Here is a 24,259-nt window from a genome sequence, read left to right as displayed (position 1 = left end):
CTTCTCAAGAATGGAATTTAGGATTTACAAGTTTATGGTAACTTTCACATGGCTTTTGTTAAGGATTAGGATTCAGTGTTGTGTTAAATATGAGATAAAGGAGGACAAATGACTCCCACTGTATTATTTCTATCTACCTTCTAGAAGGAGACAGATACCTATACACTCAAGGGATGCTTATAGTGAGATATGGTGTTGGTGATACAGATGAAATTTTAAAGGTTTACAATGTGTGTGTGTGTGTGGTTTTTCGTTTGTCTCTTTGTTATTTAGCCAGCAACAGCTAAAGAATCTTCAAGCAGCTTTGGGCAGTAGACTGGAAGAATCTCTATGCATAATTAATGAAAAAGTACCTTTTAATGACACAAGTACGTATTGCCTTGGTCTGGGTATCTTGTTTGATTTTTGGGGTATCCATCTGGAGGGAGTACTCCTTATGAATTAAAATGTATTAGCTCTAAGAAATGTTGGACATCTGAACAGACACTTGGAGGTAACTGTAGTAAGTATTCCTGATACTTGTCACTGTCTTCTTCAGTAATTCTAAAATACCAGGTTTTTATATGTGTAATGAAAATTGAAACTTTTGAAGGCTTTTGAGTGATTTGCCACTTGTCTTGCTTAGTGTTGGCAGAATATTGTAAATGATGAAGGAACACTGTCAATTTAATGGCTGCTCCATGAAGATTGATTACTCACGTCAAAGAGTATTTTTTTTGGCAGGGTATATTCAAGAGTTGCCGTAAGTTAAAGTGGGGGAAAACTGATGGCTGCAGAGATATTGCATCAGTAATGGTCTGCACTTATGGGGAATTTGTCAGGGTGTCTCATTGATCAGAAAACACACTGAGTAGTTCTTATCTGAAGGCTGTCTTAGACTCGTTTGTCTCTTTATGGGGGAAAAAAGCCCTTTGAACCAGGGGACTTGTACCTGCAGCAATGTTTTTCCTCTTCCTTTCCAACTGCTGCTAGATCAGCTGAAGGGCAGAGGATCCCCTGGAGTTAGGAGTGCTCAGCCTTTGCATGGCTTTGGTACAAGCGTGGGTTAGTATGTGCTCTGTCAGTGCTGTGCACTGTGTGCTGTGCTAACTAGCTGAACAAAAGGGTGGGCAAGCACTGCCTGGACTCTTCTGGGCCCTGCAAGATGGGGAGGACCTGGAATAGTGAAAAAGCTGAAAGTAGTGAAGAAGGGGCAGAGAAGTGAAAACAGGCTTTTGAATTTCTTCTATATTTCATTGGTGACTTTTGCATTTTTCATCCAGTTTAAAACCTGATGACAATGCTTTAAGTAGCCTTAGGTTCTCTAAAAGCTGGTCTGGCACGTGCTGCAGGGGTGGGTGTTCCAAGCTCTCCACTGGTTTGGCAATCCAGTGAGTCTTGGCTTAGGAACACCAGGTCATCATCTCTTTAGGAAATGTTGATTCCTATACAGCACATCATGCTTAGGTGTTGGTGCCTTGAATTGGTATCCTTTTCACTTCTCTCACTTTGCCTGGCATCTGCTGCCTATTTCTACTTCTCTGGCTCCTTTAGCTTGCATTTTTTTAGGTGGTTATCATTGTAGCAAGAATATTGCTAAAATAATTTATCTGCTCACTCAGCTGCCATAGCATAATGCCTTTGCTTGTGTATTAGAAAACACTGCAAAGAGAGCATCTCTTCAGTGATAGATCAGTGAAAGTCAGGAGATGTTTGTTTGCTGTGGATTTCAGTGGTCTTTCCTATAGACCCTCTAGCTGGCTTGAAGTGTAACTAGCAGCTGATTTCAGTAACAATTAAATGACTGCTAAGCATGATTTCCAGAGCAGAAAAAGTTTTCTGAAGCATTTGGTTAGAAGTAGGATTCAGTCATTTTGGACAGGGTTTTTTCCTCTAAACGTAACTACCTCTTCCCATGTGTTAATAGCCCAATGTGAATGACACAAAAGGAATAAGAAACTGTAAATTTCTTTTGTAAGCAAATTTTAAACTAATCTGGTGGTTGTTCAACTGAATTGAGAATGGATGTGATCTCTTTTAAATCTTTAAGACTTTGTAAGCTTTTCTCTAGGTACAAGTAGCCCTCTGCCCCTCTAATTGTGGCTGCTTGTAAGTGAATAATCATTCTAGTTACTTCATGACTGGAGAAGAATGCTGAAATACATGGAGAGTATGTCTTAGTCTAAATTATCAGCGTATTAAGTGTATACAGGAGCTTTAAAAAATGTTGAAATATATTCAAAAATATATTAGTCTTACTTGGCCCCTCTTTGGAATGTAATTGAAATTTGAAGATAATCTTGAATTCTTTAAGTGTGATTTCTTTTAAAAGATTTTTTTCACTCTTGCTTATGATGAATATTGTTTTTTGGGCAAGAGGAGTCTGCTCTTATCTTTCAAATTCAGAGTCTTCAGATGGTTAAATTTGACTTACAATCTGAGGCAAGTATTGAATGGCTTTCCCTCCACTTAATCCAGAAACCCTTAAGTGAGGATATTTAGACCTACTTTATTGGAGTCAATTGTTTGTATCTCTTTGGTTAATATTGCTTACATAACCTGCTGTAATATCCCTGCCATGATTTTTTTATTAATCGGCATTTACCAAAAATACTGTTTCTTAAAACCCCTCACAATGTGCACAAGTGCATATAACTCGATTTTTGTCCTGTAGGATCTAGTCAGTACAATGCTCTGAATGTACCACTGCACAACAGAAGGAATCAGGTAAGTGCTTCTTGTAGTTTCATGTAACTTTGTGCAACTTTCTACACAGATACTGAAATAAAACCAGTCATTTTAGTACCTGAAATGGCAGAAGTCAGCTTGTCTTACTATTGTCATAATATTCTGAGGGCATTTCTGCCCACAGACCTTTACACTTTTCAAGAGGTTGTGTATATTGTTGTTATGACAAGGAGTTTTACTAAAATTGTGTGAAATATTCTTTTATTTGGTCAACCTTTAGTAAAGCACAAGTTGGAACATTTAATTTTTAAAGTTGATTGAAACTACAGTAGTTCAGAGGTCTTTTGTTGAAAAAAGGTAGGTTTGGTATCCTAAATTCCTTTTCTCTCAAACTAAGCTGCTTCAGTCACATCACTTAAGCTCCAGTGAGAATGTATGCATTTGTAAACTGCACACTGGTGTGTGCACTAAAATGCTGTGTTAGTTACTTTAATTGGCACCATTCACAACTCTTTCAAGGAATAAATCGTGTCACTTTGAAATCTCTGCATGGTCCATTTACATTTTGTGGAATACTTCTTGCCAAAGTACCTCTTACTTGCAGCAGAATAACCCATATATATTTAAACATTTTTAGAAAACAGTTTCTGATCACTACTGTAATATATTGAGATTCCTTATGTATGTTTTTTCAATATTCAAAAATGACCATTGTTTTTCTGTGAATGGCTGAATATTTTAAGGGCTTTTACAATAGCAAATCAGAAACCTGTATGCAGTCAAAATTTTCCTGTGTTGCTAGCCCTGAGGATGGGCTCTACAGCACTGTGGGGTTTTTTTTCTGTTTCCTTATGTGTCTCAAGCCTTCAAGTTAGTGCATTCAGATGCTACTGCAGGAAGATTTAACACAGTTGCTTTCTCCATTCTTCAGGAGTGCCTCTAAAGAGACCTTTTTCCTAGTAATGTCTGCTGTGAGAAGAGGTGACCTGCTATTCAGTTTTGTGATCAAAATAGCCTTAAATTTCAGGTTGCTGCTGCTGAGTTCCAAGAAAAATCTGAATAACTGCATGGAAACTTTCTCCTTTTACTATTTTCTGCCAGCACTATGTCAGGCAGCCTCATGCTTCAAGATCTGCAGTCTTGAAAATATTCCAGGACAGATTTTTATGACTGGCTTTGCCAGTGGAGGCAAAATGTTGGTGTATTAGCACAGGCTGCAGTGTAAAGGACAGCAAAACAGTAATAGTGTCTGTTTTCCTTCCTTGCATGGCTAATTAACATACACAAACTGAGCATAATGGCTGCTTTAATTACTTGCCACCATCCCAGATCCATAATCAAGATTGACCTGATTTAACAGGCCATTGAAGCATTAAGAGTATGTCTCTGAAGGATAAGTTATTCTTGGCTGAAATGTTACTATAACATTATTCTCTTCCCATAAATCCCAACAGAGGATAGTTTTCTTCTCTCTTGAATTTATGTTCCATTCTGGATTAATTTCTTTGATACCTTCCTGCTGTACTAAAGCCACAGAACAGCCTTACTCATGAGCAGCATCTCAGTTCTGTCCAGGAGAATAAGAATTGAGTGTTCTTGGTTAGAGAAGCAGACACCTTTATTTCTGGGAGAAAACATATTTGGTTTTTTACTAATTAAATTGAGGTTTCCTTGCAACCTGGTGTTGAGCTGTTGTCAGCAATTAGTCTGTTGTTTCAGACATGGTTTCTGTAATTGTGCTGACCTCTTGAGTGTTTTTGTGGCTTGCAAGTTTGAAAAATGCAGCAGAGGCAAACCATCACCAGCTGTGTGAAATAAAAAGATACTTTGTTGTCAACAATGTGCCCTTCTGAGTGGCATTGTAGTTTATGAATAAAAATTAAGTTAAACATAATTGCTGTTACATATTTTAATGAATGAATATTTTATGAAATAATAACAAGAAAGAAAATGCTGATAATGATTTTTTGTATTCAAACAGGGCTTTTTTCATATTTAAATAGATCCATGTCAAATACAATCATTTTATGACTCTCTACAGCTGAAGCTGCGAGACCTTGCTGGGCAGGCCATGGCTTTTGTCCAAGAACTTGTAACAGCTCTCCTGAACTTCCACACATACACTGAGCAGAAGGTACAGATCTTCCCCATTGATTCTGCAACAGATGTAATATCACCCTTAAATCAGAAGGTAAAGTTTACACACTTCAGCTACTAATATATTCAATTAGTTAGACTTTAATGAGTGATTGATCTTAGTCATGCAAGCTTGCACCACCTTTACTGGAATGCTGTGAGTGTGTTCCTGAGAGCCAGCCCCTCCTGCACGAGACATCCTTTCTGCTCTCTGAATTCTCTCAGTGTGGGTGAGGTGTAGCTGCAGAGTATCCTATTCCCCTGTGCCTCTGCTAGAAGAGCAATATGATAATCAAATCAAAGCTTTGCTTTTTTAACTGTTAAATTGAAGTGCATTTGTTGAAAGTTCAGCTGACTTGTTTTAAAATAATAATGAGCAAATACTGCACTGCTGGACAGAGCTTGTTTTTATTAATGCATTGGGGCACAGGAAATGTTGAGACAGAATCTGGTCTTGTGTTGAAAGTGTTTAGCTGTAATAGTAAATAAAGGATAGAAGGTAGGCTTATGAGGGAGAGAACCTGGACTCTGTTCCCTTGTCAAAAAAAAACTTTATAGTCTGATTTTGGGCTGCTTGTGTGAAGGTGTTTCTTGTAAGTGTTCTGAAGCTTCACGTTTGTAAAGCATGTTGAGATTAATAGGAGAAATCTGACTCTCTTTTGACACAATTCCATGGGAAGATTTTTCTGAGAGTATCATCCAGAGCTGTTTAAGCTGCATATTTTAACTTTGTTTTCCTCTGCTGTGAAATAGAGGAAGTAACTGTGCACAGGAATTTGTGTGGGGATACATATATGTATGCTTTGGAATAAGTTGCATTAAGATCAGAGTTGGCTTCATAGTTTAAGGGGGTCTGTGAGTATTTAAGTTGCAGGTAGTATTTTGTGATTCAATCTCTTCAGTTTGGTAATTGGTAGGGCTCAGACATAAGGTACTGAGGTCAATTGTGGTTTGCATTGATCAAGTGGCTGCAGTGCATGTGGTGTCAATGTTAACTATCACAAAACTTTCCTGTTCTTTGGGAAACCTCCTATAACCTCTTTGCAGGTAACAAATATGCTTATGAAGGTGATTATCCACTAGAGAAATCCCTTTCTTTTTGCCTTTTCAGTTTTTTCAACAGTTTTAGTTAAGAATACTCTTCTGCAGACATTCAGCATAGTTTGAGAACATTTTCTTGCTCCTGCCACCAAATGCCCTCAGAATGGCATGTCCTTCATGTGAAAATTATGTGGTTTTATCATCTTTCAGATTTTTTGGGGCAGGACTGGTGTCTTTTTTTTTTTTTTTTTTTTTTTTTTTTTTAATGTGGTCCAGTGTGGTGACTGCATTCTCAGGTACTACTGCAGTTTACAATAAAGCAATAAAATCAGGTTTCCTAGACATCTCACAGATCTTTTTTCCCCTGACCTCCGAGTTAACACTTCTTTGTTGTTTTTCAGCATGGCTGAAACATGCAACTTAATCAGAACGATAATTTCATTTTCCTTTTCTTAAAATTGTCTCTGATTCAGTAGTTCAGGCTTTGTTTTCATAATTATGTCTCTTGTAGTCTCCCCCATTGTGTATTCATGACCTAATTCCCTCAATGCATGCTATTTCTCAGGCTTTTTCTGTGACTTTCCAGCACTGAAGCATCTTTTATTGCTCACTGAAGCTGTAGTTGCTCCTGTATTTTTGATTAATTTATCTATTTGCTTGGCAAGTGTTCTCAGTGTGGTGTTGTTTTGGTTTGTTGTTGGGTTTTTTTTGTTTGTTTGTTTGTTTTGTTTTTGGTTTTTTTGGGGTTTTTTTTTTTTTTTGTTTTGTTTTGTTTTGTTTGTTTGTTTTGTTTTTTTTGTTTTTTTTTTTTTTTTTAATTTTTTAGCTACTCCACCAAGTTGGTCAAAAACCTCCCTTTAATATGGTAGAGAAAATGAAACAAGTGTCAGGTAGTAGCTTAGCAAACTTGCACTGATTTATTTTTCCCCAACTCCAGGTCTTGTCTGGTGCTTTCAAGCTATTTTCCCCACCAAACACTCAAAGTAGATGTGGACAATTCCCTGCCAGGTTCAAGTATTCCTTTTCTCTTTAAGTGTTGGATTGCTGCGTTCTGCTGGGTCTACAGCATCATGCTGGATAATTCAAGTCCTCTCTCCTGCAACACAAGCCAGGAGCATTCTGCATGTGTTATTTCTTTGTTCTTATGTTTAGGAATTTTCCCTAATTGCATCCAGGTTTGTGCATGCATGGATCAGAGCTTAGCATCTCACTCTTCTTGTTAACACTGTGTTACTGCACTGTAGTAATACAGGAACAATTAAAATCTCTTGTACTCTGTTTGCCTGGGATCATTAGCTGGTGTAAATAATCAAAGATGAAGGCATCTTTCTGTGGGGTAAAATAAAAACCAGGATTGCTTTTAACTACCTGTATTAATTTGTGGAAGAAGCTTTTTGTGATCCTGAGTTACCAAAATGGATAGCTGACGGTGTTGTTACATTTCGATTGTGTGTAAGAGTACACCTTATGTTCTCAGGTCTGCTTTTTTGAAGCCAAAATTAACTATAGGATTTAATTAAGCATTTTTAGCAATGTCAGGCAGGTCCATGAGGCCAAAGTTTCATTATTGCCCAGACCTGTCATAGTTCTAGAAGTAAGAATTATCCTGTGATCAGTTGGAGCTCCATGCTTTGCATTAGCATAGCATGCTTTGACTCATGTTGAAAACTGGGGTGGACACAGATGAGGACTCGTTTCTTGCTCTCATTTTGACTTGGGTTTAGTTCTTCAGTACTTTGCACAGCATAGCTTTGCAAATGTTTGTGCTGATGGACAAGGCTGGGAGGCAAACAACTTTTGCGAGGAAGGTGGGATAGTTTATTCTGGTGGCTGACTGGTGCATGGATTAGCCTTAATTGGATGGAGTTGAGAAAGGAATGCAAGAATATTTAAAACAAAAGAGTGAGGGTTTGGTGTGCTGTGCATGGCAGTTAAAAAGAGACAGGGGTACCGTGGCAAAGCCCTAGGTGTGTTTTTGCCTGGACTTCCAGTACTTCTCACTTTCCCACAAGGTGTGTTTTTGCCCTATAGAAGAGGTTGCTGTACAACACTGGACTGTTGTCTCATAATGACATCTTAGGCATCGTTAAAGGGAACAGGGGCTTTGCCAAAATGTCCCGTTCGGTTGTTACCTTGGCAGAGCTCACACGAGCCGTCAGCAAGCACCATTTTAAAACCTCTGTCCTCAGTTCTCACAGTATCTCCATGAAAACGCTTCCTATGTTCGCCCTCTGGAGGAAGGAATGCTGCACTTGTTCGAGAGCATCACGGAGGATACTGTGACAGTCCTGGTAAGATTTCCTCCTTTCAGTATCCAAAAGGATCTTCCAGACCACAAACACTTACCTGTTGTTTCTTCCTTTCAGGAAACAACTGTGAAATTGAAGGCCTTCTCAGAACATTTAGCTTCCTACTTAGGCTTTTTAAGAAAGATTCTTCCTTATCAGTTAAAAAGGTAACTTTCATTTGATAGATAAAATTTAAAGGCACTGTGTCAGGCATGCAGCACTGTCAGCACCTACAACTCAAATACTAAGTCAAACCTTAAAACACTCTGGCCTCTGCTCTGTCTTAAAAGGCTGAACTTTTTTTTATTTTTTTTAATTTTAATGTTGTTTTCTAAACTTGAGATTAGGCATGGCTTTCTTGAGGCATTAGGACTAAAACCATGTATTTTAAAGCCCCTCCACACACGCCCTCCCTCACAGATGAGACTTTGAAAATAATGAAGCTTTCATTAATGTTTCTTAGTGTTGTTCAGTAGCATTGACACTATTCAGGTGTGATACACTGAAACTGTTAATGCCTTGAGCCTCTCTGAGGGTTATTCGTCATTCAGTAAATGTAGCAATGTAGTAAAACTTGTCCAGGTGTACATCCCTTCTGCTGTGAAAATCTTTTTTCCTGAATTGACTGAAGGGAGGTGAATTATAGGTGCAAAGAACTGCTTTAAGGGAGGGTTTGGACAAAGGAAGAAGAAAAACCTTGATTTATGCCTCCTTTATACCTGTTCTCATGCTCCTTAGGAAACAAAAGAGAATTTATGTAATAGAGGGAAAAGTCTTCAAACTTAAATTGCTGCAATCAGTTCTTTGCTGTGAGAGAGTCATTCCTGGCTTGTGACAGAAACACCTAGGAGTGGAGATGCACACAGTAATTTTCATGTATTGCTAAGTTCCTCTGCTGTGTTAGCGTTTCTAAAATAAATTCCAGGTCTGCTCTTGCTTTGGACTGGGGAGGTAGAGAACATACATGTGCTGCAAAACTCATGAACTTGTTTTATTTAAGACAATTGCTTACTTTTAAAAAATAATTCATATATTCCTAGTTTGGAAGAAGAGTGTGAGTCTTCTCTTTGCACAGCTGCTTTAAGAGCTAGAAATATGGAGCTGCACAGAGACATGAAAAGGTTGACTGCAGTCTTTGAGAAGCTACACACATATGTCAGTCTTCTGGCCTTACCAAGTAAGTGTCAGTTTTGGTATGGCTGTTACCCTGTAACTGATTTTCTGTGGGTTTTTATAGTATGATTGACAGTGTGCCTTTTGGCACCTCTTAACTAAGAAATCGTTAATAAACTAAATTTTATTGTTAATCATCACTTCCAGCCCCTTGTCTTCATAAGGTTATTACAACTGTTGTGGTAATGACTGAATAAAATGAGGTAAAGCCTTTGTGTGTGTGTCTGGGGGGAAGCTATCTCCAAATGCATCCTGTAAATAGCAGGAGGAAATGGTTGTTGTAGAACTTCAGGTTATTTCAGTCTTCACTCTTTAGAAAGGCCCAGATGGTCTTTCCTACAGCTGTGAACATATCTTTCTGTGTGTGTGGTTTTTGAGACCAAAACAATTGATGTTTATGAAATTGGAATGAAAACGAGGGAACTTGAAAGTCTTTCACCTGCCTGCTCTGCCAGAATTGGATCTATATATACATATATAAAATATTGAAGGGGAAATTTTAGTAAATGAATCTATTATGACTCATACTCTATGCAAATGGTTCTAGTAGGTGGAAACTGATTTCAAAGCTAACTTCTTTCATTCATGGTCAAATCTTAGTGTTGTGATTTTTCTTTATATGTGTTACTCTTAGGTACAAGACCAGAAGGACTCCTTAGGACAAATTACAACTTTGTGTTTACAAACATTGCTGCAAGTCTTCATGGATTCCATGACATTTTAAAAGGTAAGAGTAGGGAATGTTATCTTGCTTCAGCTTTGCATCCTTCTTGTGTAGCATAGCACACATGCACTCTCTCTGTAACAGTGCTGACCGTATGATACATGCTAAATCTGGTTTGTTTTACCTTTACAAGCTAAGAAACTAAACCTACTAACCACTTGGTTTAGACATTCACGCATGGTTTTCATTCCTCCATTCTGTTAGCTTTGTTCTTCAGAGTTGCTGGATTATTTCATTGTGGCTCTCCAGATTTTCCTGAGCAGTATCACTTTATTTTTCGAGCTTAATTTCTCTCTTGAAACCAGCATACAGAATGGAATGCTATGGAATGTACATATTTTCCCCTGCATATGTAGCATTGACCTAGTACCTGCCTTTAAAGTGGAGTTTTTCCTTCCTATTTTTAGGGTGATGACTATTTTTAACATGAATATGTAACCAAAGTTTACAAAGAAGTCTGGATTCTTTTTGAAGTTTGGCTTCTGCTGGAAAATAGTTTACCTTGCTTTTATCAGAACAACATGGATGTGTTAGGTTTTCAGTGAAGGGATATTTGGTTAAAACTCAGAATTTTAAAACTGATGTTCCTGCATGTCCCAGAATTTCAGTACCATGTAACTGTTCCCGGGGAGCAAGTAATCCATAGAGATGAAGTGGATTTTTACTAATCAGCTGTTTAAATGTTAAGCTTTTGTAATTTTAAGCTAAATTGGGGTTTTTTTTTCCCTAATAGCATGAATAGCATGTCCTCATTTTGCAGACTCCTTGTTTCAAAGGGAAGAAAAAAAAAAAAAAAGGAGATATTATAGATTACATGTAGAATAAAAATATTATATTTTGAACACAAAATGAGACCCTAAACCAAGAGTTTTGTAGCCTAGATAAGTTTAAAATACTTTCTACCTCTTAGTATGGTCACTATAATGTAAAGTCTATCCAACTTACACTTTAAAGGAAATACAGAAAATAGAAGTAGTGAAGAAAACTGTCAGTAGAATTCATTAGTTATCCACAGAAATACTCCTCTTATTATCTCACATTCCCATACACAAGAATGTTTGATTTCTCTCTTCTTTCTCAATCCCAACTAATTTTGAACTTCTTAAGATTACTTCAGATTATCATTTCTGGTGGTGATGAGCTGGGATTTCTCCATTCTATTGCAATAGTACTCTGTTTTAAAATAGGTGCACATTGTTGACTTGTCAAACAGGTTTTTTTTTTTTTTTTTTTAATTAAGTCACATTGAGAATGCTCTTATGTGATAAATACTTGATTCTTTTTAAATTTTGGTGTTGTTGAAATTAATACATTTAGGCTAGGATGCTTTTGTGAGTGACTTTCAAGAAGTTTTATGTTCTTTATTTGGCATAAATGTGCTTTTCATTTTCCAGATATTTCCAAGCACTATAGTCAGAAAGCTGCTTTAGAACAGGAAGTTCCAACTGCCACACAGAAACTCATAACTACAAATGACTGTATTTTATCCTCTGTTGCTGCTTTAACAAATGGAGTGGGCAAGGTAATGGATATTTTTATTTCAAACAATGCCTTAACTTGTGCAGATTTTAAGAAAAAATGGGTAGCTGAATGATTTAGAAAATCTTTGTGTGCCTCTGATATTAATAATCTATAGTGTCAGGATGATTCTTGAGTTATTTTCAGGCTATGGTTTAAAAACAACTGAGAGAGTGATAAAAGTAGATACTGTTAGGAAGGTCTAAGTTACAAGCCTGTAGCTTGTTTCAAAGTCTTGTTAAGAAGTCCAGCTTCATTAAATACTTGTCTTTTGGAAGACTAATTGCTCCAATGAATCTTTCTGGTCAACTTAATTCAAAGAGCCACTTCTCTTGATGTGTCTAGATGGCCTCGTTCTTTAGCAACAACTTGGATCACTTCACCACCTCGTTGAGCTATGGCCCTAAGGGAGGAGCAGAGTTCATCAGCCCTCTCTCAGCTGAGTGCATGCTGCAGTACAAGAAGAAGGCAGCTGCTTACATGAAGTCTTTGAAGAAGGTTTGTTCAGCCCGCGTGCTTGCACAGAGAGATTGCGGTTCCACTGATAGTTGGTTATGCCAAGGAGAATACAAACTAAGGGTTTGTAGTGTTTGGAACGGAAGAGGTTCTCTGAATGACAGGTTTTGGCTGAGGAAATGGAACCCTCAGTCCACTAATGCTACTGAAAACTTGAGAATGTAGTTGCCCTCACAACTGAGAGGGTATGTGCCAATTCTGCCATTACCCATTTCCACTAATTATTTCTGTGCCAAGGAGAAGAGGGTGGCTGCTTATTTAAATTTCCTCCTGTATTCACCAGAAATATGGAGCAAATGAAACTATATTCTTACAGTTGCATTCACTGGGAGACATAGAGAAAAAGAAAGGAGGTACCCTGGAGAAAATGTGCTGAACCAAAGGATTGAATGCTGTCAGATCTCCCTGTTGCCTCTATTAAAATTAACCATTAAGTCATGATGTGCTTAGCAGTTGTTACTAAATCACTTTACTGCAATGTCTGTAGAGAGGACTTGAAGATGTCTTGTTAACTCCAATTAACACTTGGAGTTTTCTGAGCACTTTTTAATCAGTTGTACCTTTTGGGGCAGTATTTCTTGAGAGCACAAACCTTTTTTTCCTACTGCCCAGTAAGCACTTAGAACATGGGGTTTTTTTCCCTTTACTAAAGTAAGGAAAGTAGTAAGAAAATAAAAGTAGAATACATGTTCTGATCTAGTGTGTAGCATGTTTTGAGAGTGTTTTTTGATTCTTCGGCAGCCTTGTGCAGATTCAGTGCCTTATGAAGAGGCTTTAGCCAATCGCAGAGTTCTCCTGAGTTCTACAGAAAGCAGGGAAGGTCTTGCACAACAGGTATTGTGGTGTACATTGGACTAACAAATATGGTAGTGTATTTTGTAAAGGTAAACTTGTATCAAAGTCTCCACATTTATGTCTATGGTCATTTGTAGGTATATATGAACATGCTGAACCTTAAAATTAGACTGTAGATGTCTTGTAGAGTTTTGAAAGTAAAACCCTTGTCAGGCTGGGTTATCTGCAGAGTGTGCATGGAGATAGATATAGGAGCCAGGATGATGCCACTGATATCTTCATTTGGAAATACAAGAAGTCAGGTAATCTTTAATAATTAAAATAAATGCAAAATAAATACAGGAATAAGGCATACTAAAGGATTAATTTTTAATGTTATGTACTGATTTGAATCCTCTTTTGGACTGTGCAGGAATTATTAGCAGTGGTTAAGAGCAGTGATTTTTCTTTTCAGTTAGAGTAATAGATTAGAGTTTCTATCTTCCAGGATGCATATATATATTATTTTTTTTATGGAAGGTGAAGCAGAGTGGGTAACATGGTATTTAAAAGACCTACACAGTTTGTCCATTGCTTCATATGAATGAGAGTAACTAATAAATAGTGACACTTCTTTATTAGCTTATATACTCAGCCTGTGCTTGACTCGTTGTTATTGAACTGTTACAGAAGCAAATACTTGGGTGATTTCTTTTTTGTAGTTGCCAATATTCTAAGCGTATTAGTAGGAGTGATATGAATTTCAGCAGAAATGTGCAGTGATTAGATGTGTTCTGTTCCACAGTTGTTTTCTTACCTGGACAAAGTGAGTGGTTCTGTCTGTGTGAGGTGGGACAGCTGGGAGGGGACTGTTTGTCTTTCTAGCATAGAAAAAGGCAGTGATAGTGCCAGGTACACATCTTTCAAGTTTTTATAAAATTCTTCCCTGCTTTGGTTTTTCGCCTAGTACAATGTTGCCAGTTTTATGAGCTGTGCATTTCTGAAACTAATTAAATAATGTGGCCATTTTTGACGAAGAACCACAGCTAAGCACATAGCTCAAAACAGTGGTTGTTTACCTGCTGCACTTTGTCAGCTCACTTGTGTAATGGTTTAAAATAATACTGTCCTCAAACATTTCCTGTATGTGGGTTTTTTCCTCCATGGGTTCAATAACCTGGATTGTAAACTTTCCCTCCCAAAGGTCCAGCAGAGTTTAGAGAAAATTGCAAAACTTGAGCAAGAAAAAGAACACTGGATGTTGGAGGCCCAGCTAGCTAAAATAAAGCTAGAAAAAGAAAACCAAAAACTGAAGAACTCTCTTAGTGGACATTTAACTGAAACTATCCAGGAGCGTTCAGTTTTGCCAAATATAGCAGAACAAAAGAAGGAAACCACAGAAAAGAGTCTGAGGGAACCTATTAAGAGCACCAGTCTGGTAAGTGACCTTTCCCTTCAATAGAGAAAAATCCACTATCTTTAGTAGCAGTGCTGTTTGATCAGTGGAACACTAAAAATGAAAACCTTTTGACTGTATTGGAAAGCATTCACTCTTGGGGTCCTTGTATTTGCAAAGCTGCTTGCAGATTCTTTCTGCAGAGTTTGGCACTTTCTGGATTTTGAGACTTTGTTTGCTGTCCAGTATTGTGAAGATACTTTTGTCGTTCTGTACTTGTGTAACTGAGGGGGAAATAATAGGTGCTTAACCCCCTGATTTGTCTGTAGTTAGAAAACCTTGCAAGTGGTGTGTATCTTGAGTTGGGCCTGTGTTTCCAATACTTCTGTTCATCTCTAGGTATGTTAAAGCAAATGAAGTAGGTAGGTAGTGTTTGTAAATGGATTTGAAGACTTATTAGGGTCAGTTTGGGTTCAGCAATTGCTTTTGGATGTAGCACGCATTCTTTCCTTGCTCTTCTGTGTTGGTAAATGGCCTTTTCCTGTTTACTACACATATTTAAAATGACTTGGCCTTTCCCCTGAATTCTACTTCCGAAGTGGCATAGTGGTATTAACTGGAATGTCATCTGTAAGAAATAATAAATCTACTCAGCATTCAGAAGGTGAATGCTCTTCACATTCTAGAATGCTCTTTTTTTTTTTTTTTTTTTTTTCCCCTCCCCTCTCTACTTTCCTGCTCCAGGATAAAAATAACCAGTAGTGGATTGTTTTGAAATTCCCAATTTTCAAGTAAACTTGCATCTTAAGTTTTGGATCCTCTATTTGCATCCTTAGGAATTTGAGAAGAATGTTACTCACTGGTCAATATATTGTGTGAATATTTCCCATAAACATAAATCTCTAGTCCTGTTGAGATCAAGGGGAAAAGGCCCCTTTGATTCTCTATGAAGATATCCTTTCATGAAACCAGGTATTGGCTTGCATTGCTCCTGTAGAGTTTTGTCAGTGCTTATTAGTCAGAGGGGAAAGGAAGGAATTTGGAAGGTATTCAAGAAATCCAGGTTGACTCTCTTTCCACTTAAACATGACAAGTAATGTTTCAGTGTGCTATCATGGCTCTGAATTAGTTTTATATGATCAAACAGTTGCATAACCATATCAGCCCAGCTGCATCTTGTTGCTTTTATTGCCTTTTTCCTGTGTACCTGTTAAGACAGGAGATATATTTAGGAGTGTTGGTGTCAGGTGTAATTCTGTTCAAGGCACTCATGTAACCACTCTTGTTTATTTTATAGGTGGAAGTACTTAAATTTGATTTCAGTTTGAATGGTTGCAAGATTGTTTAAATGCAAAGTCCTTCTATGACTGAAACCAAAATGCAGCTATGGTATCTATTTTTTTTTTGCAGTTCTCATTAAGTGTATTTTCTTCCTTGTTCTAGATTGGAATGTTGGCTGTAACTACTGATAATGAGAAGGTAATCTGTTTAAAACATTATTAAAGTCCATCTGTTAAATACTTCAATTCTGATTCTGCTAAACTTATTCCACAGGTTTAATTACCAAGAATACTCCTCTATAATGGCATGAATTGACTGCGTATATAATCTTTATATACTAAATGGTCAAATTTCTGAAATCCATGTGTTCCTTAATTTTCTTCTTCGGTTAGTGAACTTTATTTGGCCCATGTAAGTGTTTTGGAGCAGTGTGAACTGGAGTCAGGGTCTGCTCTCTGTAATTTGGGGAAGACACTGGTCTGTCTGTGCCTCAGTAGCCCAAACTGCATTCCAAGCCTCAGTTTTTAACCCTTGAGGCAGTGCTCAAGCTCCATAAAAGACCCTGGCTGCAGTGCCTGGGGTACAAAGCAGAGATCACACTGAAAAGAACCTTGAACCAGCCCTCAGACTAAATGTTAACTCTTTATTTAGCCCTACTATAATGTAACACTTGCTCCATCAGGAGCTTCCTAGAGTAAGATTCACTGCTTTCCCTTTTCTGATATCACAGGGAGCTGATGGAGGGGTTTAGTTCACTCCTCCTCGTCTTCTGAAAGTCTGATTAAAAAGGGATAGGGGGCTAGTAATAACTGATAGAAGTTCTTAAAGGCTTCTGCATAGTGCTGAACTTGAAGGTAATGACAAATCATGTGAAAACTGACTCCAGTGGGTTAGTCTGTAAACTACTGAGTAGTTGGGCTTTTTTATTTTTAATTTTCTTTTTTAATTTCGAATGTTGAAAGAAGCTTCTGGAACATGTGACATGAGTAATAGTTACAACTTTTGTACGCTTCTGTAATGGAGTTATGGTGAGGAATTCTTCCTTGTTGGGAAGAGACAGTAAGTTTTCATATAGATGAAAGCTGTTAACTTCTGCAGTGGATTTTCATCTTCATCAGACACTTGATATATTAAAGCAAGATAAATTCTTACCTCTTCCGTCAGCTCTTTGTTCTGTAAGGAAATCTGACTTTAAGAGTCCCCATCAGAGTGACAAATTGCAGTGTGGCCTGCTGTAATTTTTCTGTTGTGTTTGGGGAATTTGATACTTTTTGACAAAGCAGCCTGGCCTGAGAAGGAAAGAAGAAAAAAGTCAGGTACTCAGTCTACAAAACATAAATGCTGTCTGCTTAAATTTTTCTTTGCCAGGCTCCAGATGTTGAGTCTCGTGAAGACCTGATAAAAACTCATTACATGTCCAGGATAGCAGAGCTGACCTCTCACCTGCAGCTTGCTGACAGCAAATCAGTGCACTTCCATGCTGAGGTGAGCATGCAGGCAATGACATAAATCTCTTTTTGAACTTCCCACAGGCAAGTGCTATGATAGTGAGTTTCAATATATGGAGCATAATGTTTTATTAAAATTTGTTCCTGGAATATTTTTTGACTGTGGTCTAGCATGCATAAAAACAGATACTGTAACATAATTTTTTATGTTTAATAAATCCTTTGGTAGCCTTGTGTTGGCTGTATTAAGAAGTATAATGTGTGTCATGTATATGTTTGTTCACATAGGGTGAAGCAGCTGGCTTTAGTTACCAAGGAAGTTTTGACTTAATTTTATAGTGATGCTGATGTCATTCAAAAATATTTGAGTGTATTATGAAGTGATGGAAACAGCTCTCTTGAGAAAATTGGCTCTTAGGCATAAGTTATACTGCAAGAATGAACAAGATGATTCATTGTATCCGTGGTTTCCTTTTCATTTCAAGTCATGAGGGAATTTGAAAGTAGTAGCTGTTTTGATTTGTGTAATAAACGATGTGGAATATAACAGAGCTCCAGGTTAACAGAGCAAATCCTCTTAAATATTTTTTTTAATGGAAGATGACATAGTATGGAGGAACCATATTGTCTGTGATATTTGAGCCTTGTATGAAATGAGTTGTTTGTATGGCTTTTTACTTAAGTAAAAGTTTCATAGCAGTTATGTGAAAAATACGGTATTTACAGGATTGGCAATATGGTAGCTCTGTAAAATGAAACATTTAATGTTAACTATTCCTTTACCTCTGCTTTGAGTTTCTTGAAATCCAAGTATCACAGAATGATGGAAAATTCCAAAGCAACCACTTAAGGATGCCACAAGGCAATACTCTGGAACTGACTTTCATCCCTTGTACCCTCCCTATCCTGTTCCTTGGCAGTGTCGAGCACTTGCCAAAAGACTTTCTCTGGCAGAGAAATCCAAGGAATCGCTCATGGAAGAGCTGAAGCTTGCCAGTCAAAACATCACCAGATTACAGGCAAGTCAATTCCTCTGTAATGTAACAGATGCATTTTGTAACTATGTGTAAGGGGAAGTTGAAACAGAAAAATTGCGACTATCTAGCCTGGCCATGCCGTTACTAGTTTCCGAGTTGTGGAATATAAAAACTCCAGTGGTCTGTAGAGAAGAGCCTTAAATAATACACTTTAAATCCCAGTTATAAAGTTGAAGTGGAACATGCTTCCAAGAAAAGGTTTTAGTGGCCAAACCTGTGTGTCTTACCACATTTGATGTCAAGGATTTTCATGAAAATGAGAGAGTTGTAATGTCAAAAAGGGTGGTTGTGTGACGGATTTCAGATGATACGAGGAATTCTTAATCCTTTCTTGCACCTGGGTCTGAAAGTTTTAAAAAATGCCAGGTTGATTTGGATTTTTTTAATGTACATACCTTAATATTTAGCAAAGATAGTTTTGGGGTAATCTTTAAAAAGCTGTTATTAACAAAAATCAACTCTTATGCCATCCTGTGAGTATCCTGTTCCTTTGTTCTTCTCCTCCACACAGCTGAGAAATGAGCCAGTAGTACAATGAAGTATAAATAAATACACAATTCATAAATTCCTTTGTATTTTCTTCACACTTAGTTCATATTATTATTGTTCATCTGACTGTGATGGTGAGTACCAAAATTGCTCCATACAGGCTGTGAATGTAATGTTAGAAGCTTTGAACTGTTGTGCCCATGAACAATCCTTTTTAAACACTTTTTTGATTGGTTCCTTTAAGAAATTCTACAATTGATGTTGAACTCAGCATGAGATGTTAATTTCCAACTGCATATTAAAATTCCTAGGAAAAGATAGCAGGCACACACCATCTTTGTGTTTAGCAGTCTGCATAATACTGAATAATAGACTCGTTTAGGTTGGAAGAGTCCTCTTTAGGTGATTTTCCCCCCTCCTTTGGTCAGAGCAGAGAGTTCAGATCAAGCTGTGGAACTGGCTATTTCTTATAGCCGTGCTGGTCTTCTGCCACAGGCACTCCATGTCTTAGCCATTGCATTGTTCCTCGTTCTATCTTGATCATTCAGCTTTCCTGGGTCCCTGTAACTTCCAGGGCAGTTTTACCTGGCACCTTTCCAAGCAGACCTTGAAAGAAGCCACAATCTACTCTTCTTGAGTCTAGGGTTGCTGTGATTCTACTATTTATCTTGCTTCCCTCAGGATCCTGAATTCCACTAACTCATGGTAGTTGCAGCCAAGGCTGCCACTGGCTTTCACATCCCTGACCAGCTTTTCCGTATTTGTGCGTAACAGGTCCAGCAGAGAGCATCTCTTGGCCCCATTGACCACTGGTATCAAGAAGTTCTTTGCCACCCTCAAGAGAACTCCTCAGTTGCTTGTGTTCCACCTTGCTGCCCTTCCAGGATGTGTCAGAGTAGTTAAAATCCTTGATGAGGATCAGGGTCTGTGGGTGGGAGATTATCTGCTTGCAGCAGATGCCTGTCATATCACCCTGTTGTTCTCCTCCTTATGAGATTTAATAATCTTCAAGCCACTTCTTCACACAGAGCATGATTTTTTCCCTTCCGTCCTTCCTAAAGTGTGTGTATCCCTTCATTGCTGTGTTCTAGTCATCCACGCTGTCCCCCATGTCTCTGTAATCCCAGAGAGACCATAGCTCTCTCTAGCTGCATGTGGAGCGTTGATTCCTTCAGGTTGGATGCCATGTGTTCTTGTGCAGGCCATGCTTTAACCCTAGGATCATTACTTGTATCATGGCTGGAGGCAATGATGGAAAACCAAGCTGTTGCTCTTATGGAAGCCATAAAAAAATCTATGGGGGAAAAATCTAAAGGAAACAACACAAAAATAAAGGGAACAAACTATGCATGAGACTTCAGGTTGTTGGATCATCTGCAGACAGCAGGGAGAAGGAATTTTGCTGACCTGAGATACTCTAGAATACGTGGTTTTATTGCATGGGTCATGGGTAAAAAGGGCTTTCCCTTCAGCCACCAGCCTTGGCTGAAGGAAAGTCCCAGAGAGAGCGAGAGGAAGAGCAAGGGGGTAAGAATTAAGAGAGAATGGAGTGAGGGAGCAAGGTGGCGGGGGTCAGAGAGCAGGGGGAAGAGGTAAGAGAGCAAGAGAGCAGGGAATAGAGAGGTAGAAGTAAGAGCCAGGAATAGGTTGAAGTAAGAGAGCTGGGAATAGACAGTGAGGTCCTTCTTACAATGCATTATATCTCCTTTTGTGATGAATATTCTAATTTACAGTGACCAACCAATACAAGACACAAAATCCTATAGAATCTACATATAGCCTATAAGAACTACTACATTACCATACTATGTTATATTTTAAACTCTAAAAACTACTCTTTAGACTTTTCTGTTTTGCTACGTTGACCTTTGGTTCCTTAGCTAGCAGAAAGGTATTGTTCAATCAAAAGGGATTCTCCTTTAGCTGGCTAGGCTATTGTTTTCAGGTTATATAGTAACTAAGACTCGATATCCTACAACTCAAAGTAAGCTTCCATTTCTATTTCGATTATAGGTTTCATATTTTCAGAATCTTTTGCTAAACAATCATATTTATAAGGTCTCCCTGATTCATCTTCCCCAACACGGTAAAAGAAAAGTGGCTGTTGACTTCCTTTCATAAAACAGGTTTTTCTTTTTTAGCTGCATTGCACATACTGAGCATCAGAAGTGGAGCTTACTAAGTGGAGGTGGAAATGTGCTACTTTGCCAGATATCTAATGTTGAGCCAGGGCCTCTGGTTATTTTATTTTCCCCTTAGGATGAATTGATGACGACAAAGAGGAGCTACGAGGACCAGCTAAGCATGATGAGTGACCATCTGTGCAGTATGAATGAAACCTTGACTAAGCAAAGGGAAGAGATTGATACACTGAAGATGACCAGTAAGGTGAGCTGGCAGGGCTGACACAGGGCCCTGACTGCACTGGGGCTGTGAGGGTTACATTTGGTGTTCCTGCAGTGCTGCCCCAAAGCAGCTCACAAGCTGTACTTGTTACTCTGAGCCAGTTGGAAAGAAAACTCCAAACTTGCTCCGTCTGGTTTCAGTAAAGAAAAAAATTCTTGCAAAACGTACATGTGGGAAAGAACAAGCTCTTCATGTCACTGCTTCACATTAGGTTCTCAAAGTGTACCCTCTGATAGCAGATCATACCTTTTTTTGTTTAAATGTGGTGAAAATGGAACTATTTGTAAATTCAGCTGGTGAGGCTGGGTGGTTATGATTAGATTCTGGGTAGAAGTGTCCCTTCTGCACTCCTTTTGGTTACAGCAAACTCTGTCCTTGGCAGCTGGTCTCTTTCTCTGTTTTATTTCCGTAGTCTTGCTCGTCTGTCCCTCATGTAGGGATGAAAAAGTTGCCACTTGTATTCTTCTGTGAGCTTGAAATGCACACTTAAATTCTTTACCAGGCAAGGAGTCTACCTAGTTGTCAGGAAGAGATTTTTAGCTTACCTAATGATGAAAAATACAGAAGTTTGCTTTTTTGAGCAGCCAGTGGTTATACCATGGTATATCCTATTCTGATGCTTCTTGAGAGGAACAGATGCTGTGGAGGCCTTTGCCTTTCGCTTGTCTGACTGAAACAGATAAATTATCATTATTCTCTTTAATTGTGGGATGCATGGAAGCAGGTATCACTGAAGCATTAAAAAAGTAAAAACAATTAAAAAAATTAAATGATCTGATGGTGATTTTTATCTTTTAGAATAAACTCTTCCCCCATTTTTCTTCAGATTTCTGAGTGTTTTAACTTGGTATTGTATCCCTTAAAATTACTTTGTGGTGTAAAAATCATTGTGTTTCCAGAAGGAAGCTCTTTGCTGTGTAGTGACCATAGCACTTAATGTTTTTATAAAATGTTTTCTGGAATTTCTCACTTACCATACTTCCAAGACTTGAATTGGTACTCTGTCTGTAAGGACCTCAGAGGCTCACAACAGAAGCCACACAGGTTTTCAAATGTTACCAAATGTAGAAGGAGATTCAGTTGAAATCCAAATGATGCAGTAAAAGCCCTTTATCACTTGGAAAGTGTTGTTGGTTAGATTCAAAACAAATGTTATCTTCAGGAAATAGGAAGACGGAGAATTGCCAGCAAGTAACTATTGCACAAAACTTTAAGCTCCACATTTTATTTGTGGAATTACTGCAGGTCAAATGTGAGTGTGCTAGCTGTAGAGCAAATTCTGTTCTGAACTAGGAATAATCTGTACAATCTGAATTAAAACAAAATTTATTTTGGAAAAAACCCCAGTATGGTGGGGGATTGATTTTTAATTTTATGCAATTATTCTGGAAGAAATTATTTGGAAGAAATTATTTGGAGTAGCACCTGAAGGTGGATTATGATTTGACTTGCCTTCACTGCCCTTACAATATTAGTGATATTAATACAATTGAGTGTCTTGGGATGTCCCTCAAATGTCTTTCACAGGTTTCAGTTGCAGTAAAGAACTGTTGTGCTTATTTGAGATATCTGGTACTTGCCTCTGTCATGCTTATAGAAATAGAGGAATTTTCAGAGCAAACGGTTACAATCTGTCAAAATTAGAAGTCTGTGGACTGTTCATTTTCAGTCTGACTGTACCTTGTTTGCTGTAAGCATAAACTGTCAGACATCAGATTTTGTATGTTACCTGTCCAGATTTCCTTACCTAAATGATAACGTTCTCTTTGCTTGTTTCTTGTTGCAGGGAAATTCTAAGAAGAACAAAAATCGATAGTTTACAGCTGAGTCTTTGGAAGCTGCTGCTGCACAGGATGCAGAAAGTGACCATTCATTATCCAGTTCCTGTTTGTTCCAGGAAGCAGAGGCTCGTATTGGGTCTAGTAAAAACTGAATTGGTGCTGTAAATGGCTTTAAAATATTTAGAACTTGTAACAGATGAAACAGAACTTAATGTTGTCTCTAAACCAGGAAATACACACTCTGTGGATAATTTATATAGTAATTACCTTCAGTTTTTATTGTGCACTTTTTGAAACCAGGTTTTGATTTCATGTAACAACTTCAGATTTTGTATATTTTCAAATATGTTTCTGCGTTAACAAATTTGAATCGGTGCATTAGGTGTCAATTTTTGAGTTCAGCATTTAATGGTCAGCACATGTACATTCCATTACTTGTTAATAAGTTTAAAAATGAGTTTGGAGACTTTTTTTGGCCATGTAAGCTGTGCAGTTACTGTGAATGTATTACTCTTGTTCTTAGCCCTCAAGAATTAATTGGAATTGTGGCTTGAAATGATTTTTACAAATTCACCAAGTAAATGGGATCATTGTTAGGCTGCAACAGTGGAAACCTTTCCTCCTTGTATTTGGCACTTGGGATTTTGAGGTAAAGAGCATGAATAGCTGAATTGAGCTACTTCAATGAAATTGCTTTAAGCCATTTCTGTAACATTTTGTTTACACATGTATGTGTATGTATATTGGTTGAAATAGCTGTTTAAGGCTAGAGGAAACTGAGATTGTCATTTGCCCCAAAAGAGTGAAACAATGTGCATAGAATAGATCAGCTTACTGTGTTCTCCTGCAGTAAAGAAGAATATGAAATATGTAGAAGATGTAAACACTGAATTTGCAAAAGGTCTTCATGGAATTGAATTGTGATGGATTCACAGGGGAGATGCACATGGGTTTTCCTGTGTTTTCAGAAGTTTGTGAACTTTAGGCCTCTCCTAAGTTTTATTTTTAATTTTTTTTTTCAAGTAAAGCTCAATATCACAAGTTTTCACAGCATTGATTTGTTGTTGGGGGGTGGGATTTGTTGGTGTTGATTTGGGTTTTTGTTTGGTTGGTTTTTTTGGTTGGTTTTTTGTTTTGTTTTGTTGTTTGGTTTTTTTTTTTAATTGGATGCTGTGCTGCTCCACACTTTCCACACCAGTCTTCTGTTCCATAATTTCCATGATGGCACTGATTTGTCCCACAGGAGTTTACTCTGATATCAGATGTGTTGAAATGTATTATCAGTATGTAATAATAAAATCAACCACATGAAACCAGCTTGACTTTTTCTTTGCTTCTGGCTATGCCCAGGCTGCAGAGTGTGACATTGTGGTGGTGTGTTCCAGCTATTGCTGGTGAAATAGTTAAACCAGTCCAGTTGCTCTCAGTGCTTCTCTTTGTTCTGATAGTTTTTCCTTTCTGAAGTGCAAAATAGAAGTGGTTGTGGAAGGGAGAGGAGATGGGGAGAGCCTGCAGGTTTTCTTATTGATGTTGAATTAAGAACTGTGTGCTGGTGCTAATGAGGGTTGGGAAATGTTGGCTTTC

At 37.9% G+C, this 24,259-nt stretch overlaps 1 protein-coding gene across 1 annotated transcript in view; it reads left to right on the top strand.

Moving 5' to 3' along the window:
- PPP1R21 (protein phosphatase 1 regulatory subunit 21) overlaps window positions 1-23,991 on the top strand; it is a 33,334-nt gene extending 9,343 nt beyond the window's left edge. Inside the window, 16 exon segments of the mRNA XM_066178094.1 lie at window positions 274-368; window positions 2,654-2,706; window positions 4,709-4,858; window positions 8,034-8,135; window positions 8,211-8,299; window positions 9,173-9,309; window positions 9,940-10,032; window positions 11,424-11,551; window positions 11,893-12,045; window positions 12,805-12,897; window positions 14,042-14,275; window positions 15,677-15,712; window positions 16,883-16,999; window positions 17,883-17,981; window positions 20,748-20,876; window positions 22,681-23,991. Coding sequence (XP_066034191.1) covers window positions 274-368; window positions 2,654-2,706; window positions 4,709-4,858; window positions 8,034-8,135; window positions 8,211-8,299; window positions 9,173-9,309; window positions 9,940-10,032; window positions 11,424-11,551; window positions 11,893-12,045; window positions 12,805-12,897; window positions 14,042-14,275; window positions 15,677-15,712; window positions 16,883-16,999; window positions 17,883-17,981; window positions 20,748-20,876; window positions 22,681-22,710 — 1,738 coding nt within the window. The 3' untranslated portion in view covers window positions 22,711-23,991.
- The last annotated feature ends 268 nt before the right edge of the window (window positions 23,992-24,259 follow it).

The sequence above is a fragment of the Chamaea fasciata genome, unplaced genomic scaffold (genome assembly GCF_029207755.1).
Source record: "Chamaea fasciata isolate MVZ Bird 193981 ecotype frontalis unplaced genomic scaffold, bChaFas1.0.hap1 SCAF_3, whole genome shotgun sequence".
NCBI classification, from domain to species: Eukaryota; Metazoa; Chordata; class Aves; order Passeriformes; family Sylviidae; genus Chamaea; species Chamaea fasciata.
The sequence above is the reverse complement of the archived record's forward strand: the minus strand, read 5'-3'. Positions and strand labels throughout refer to the sequence as shown.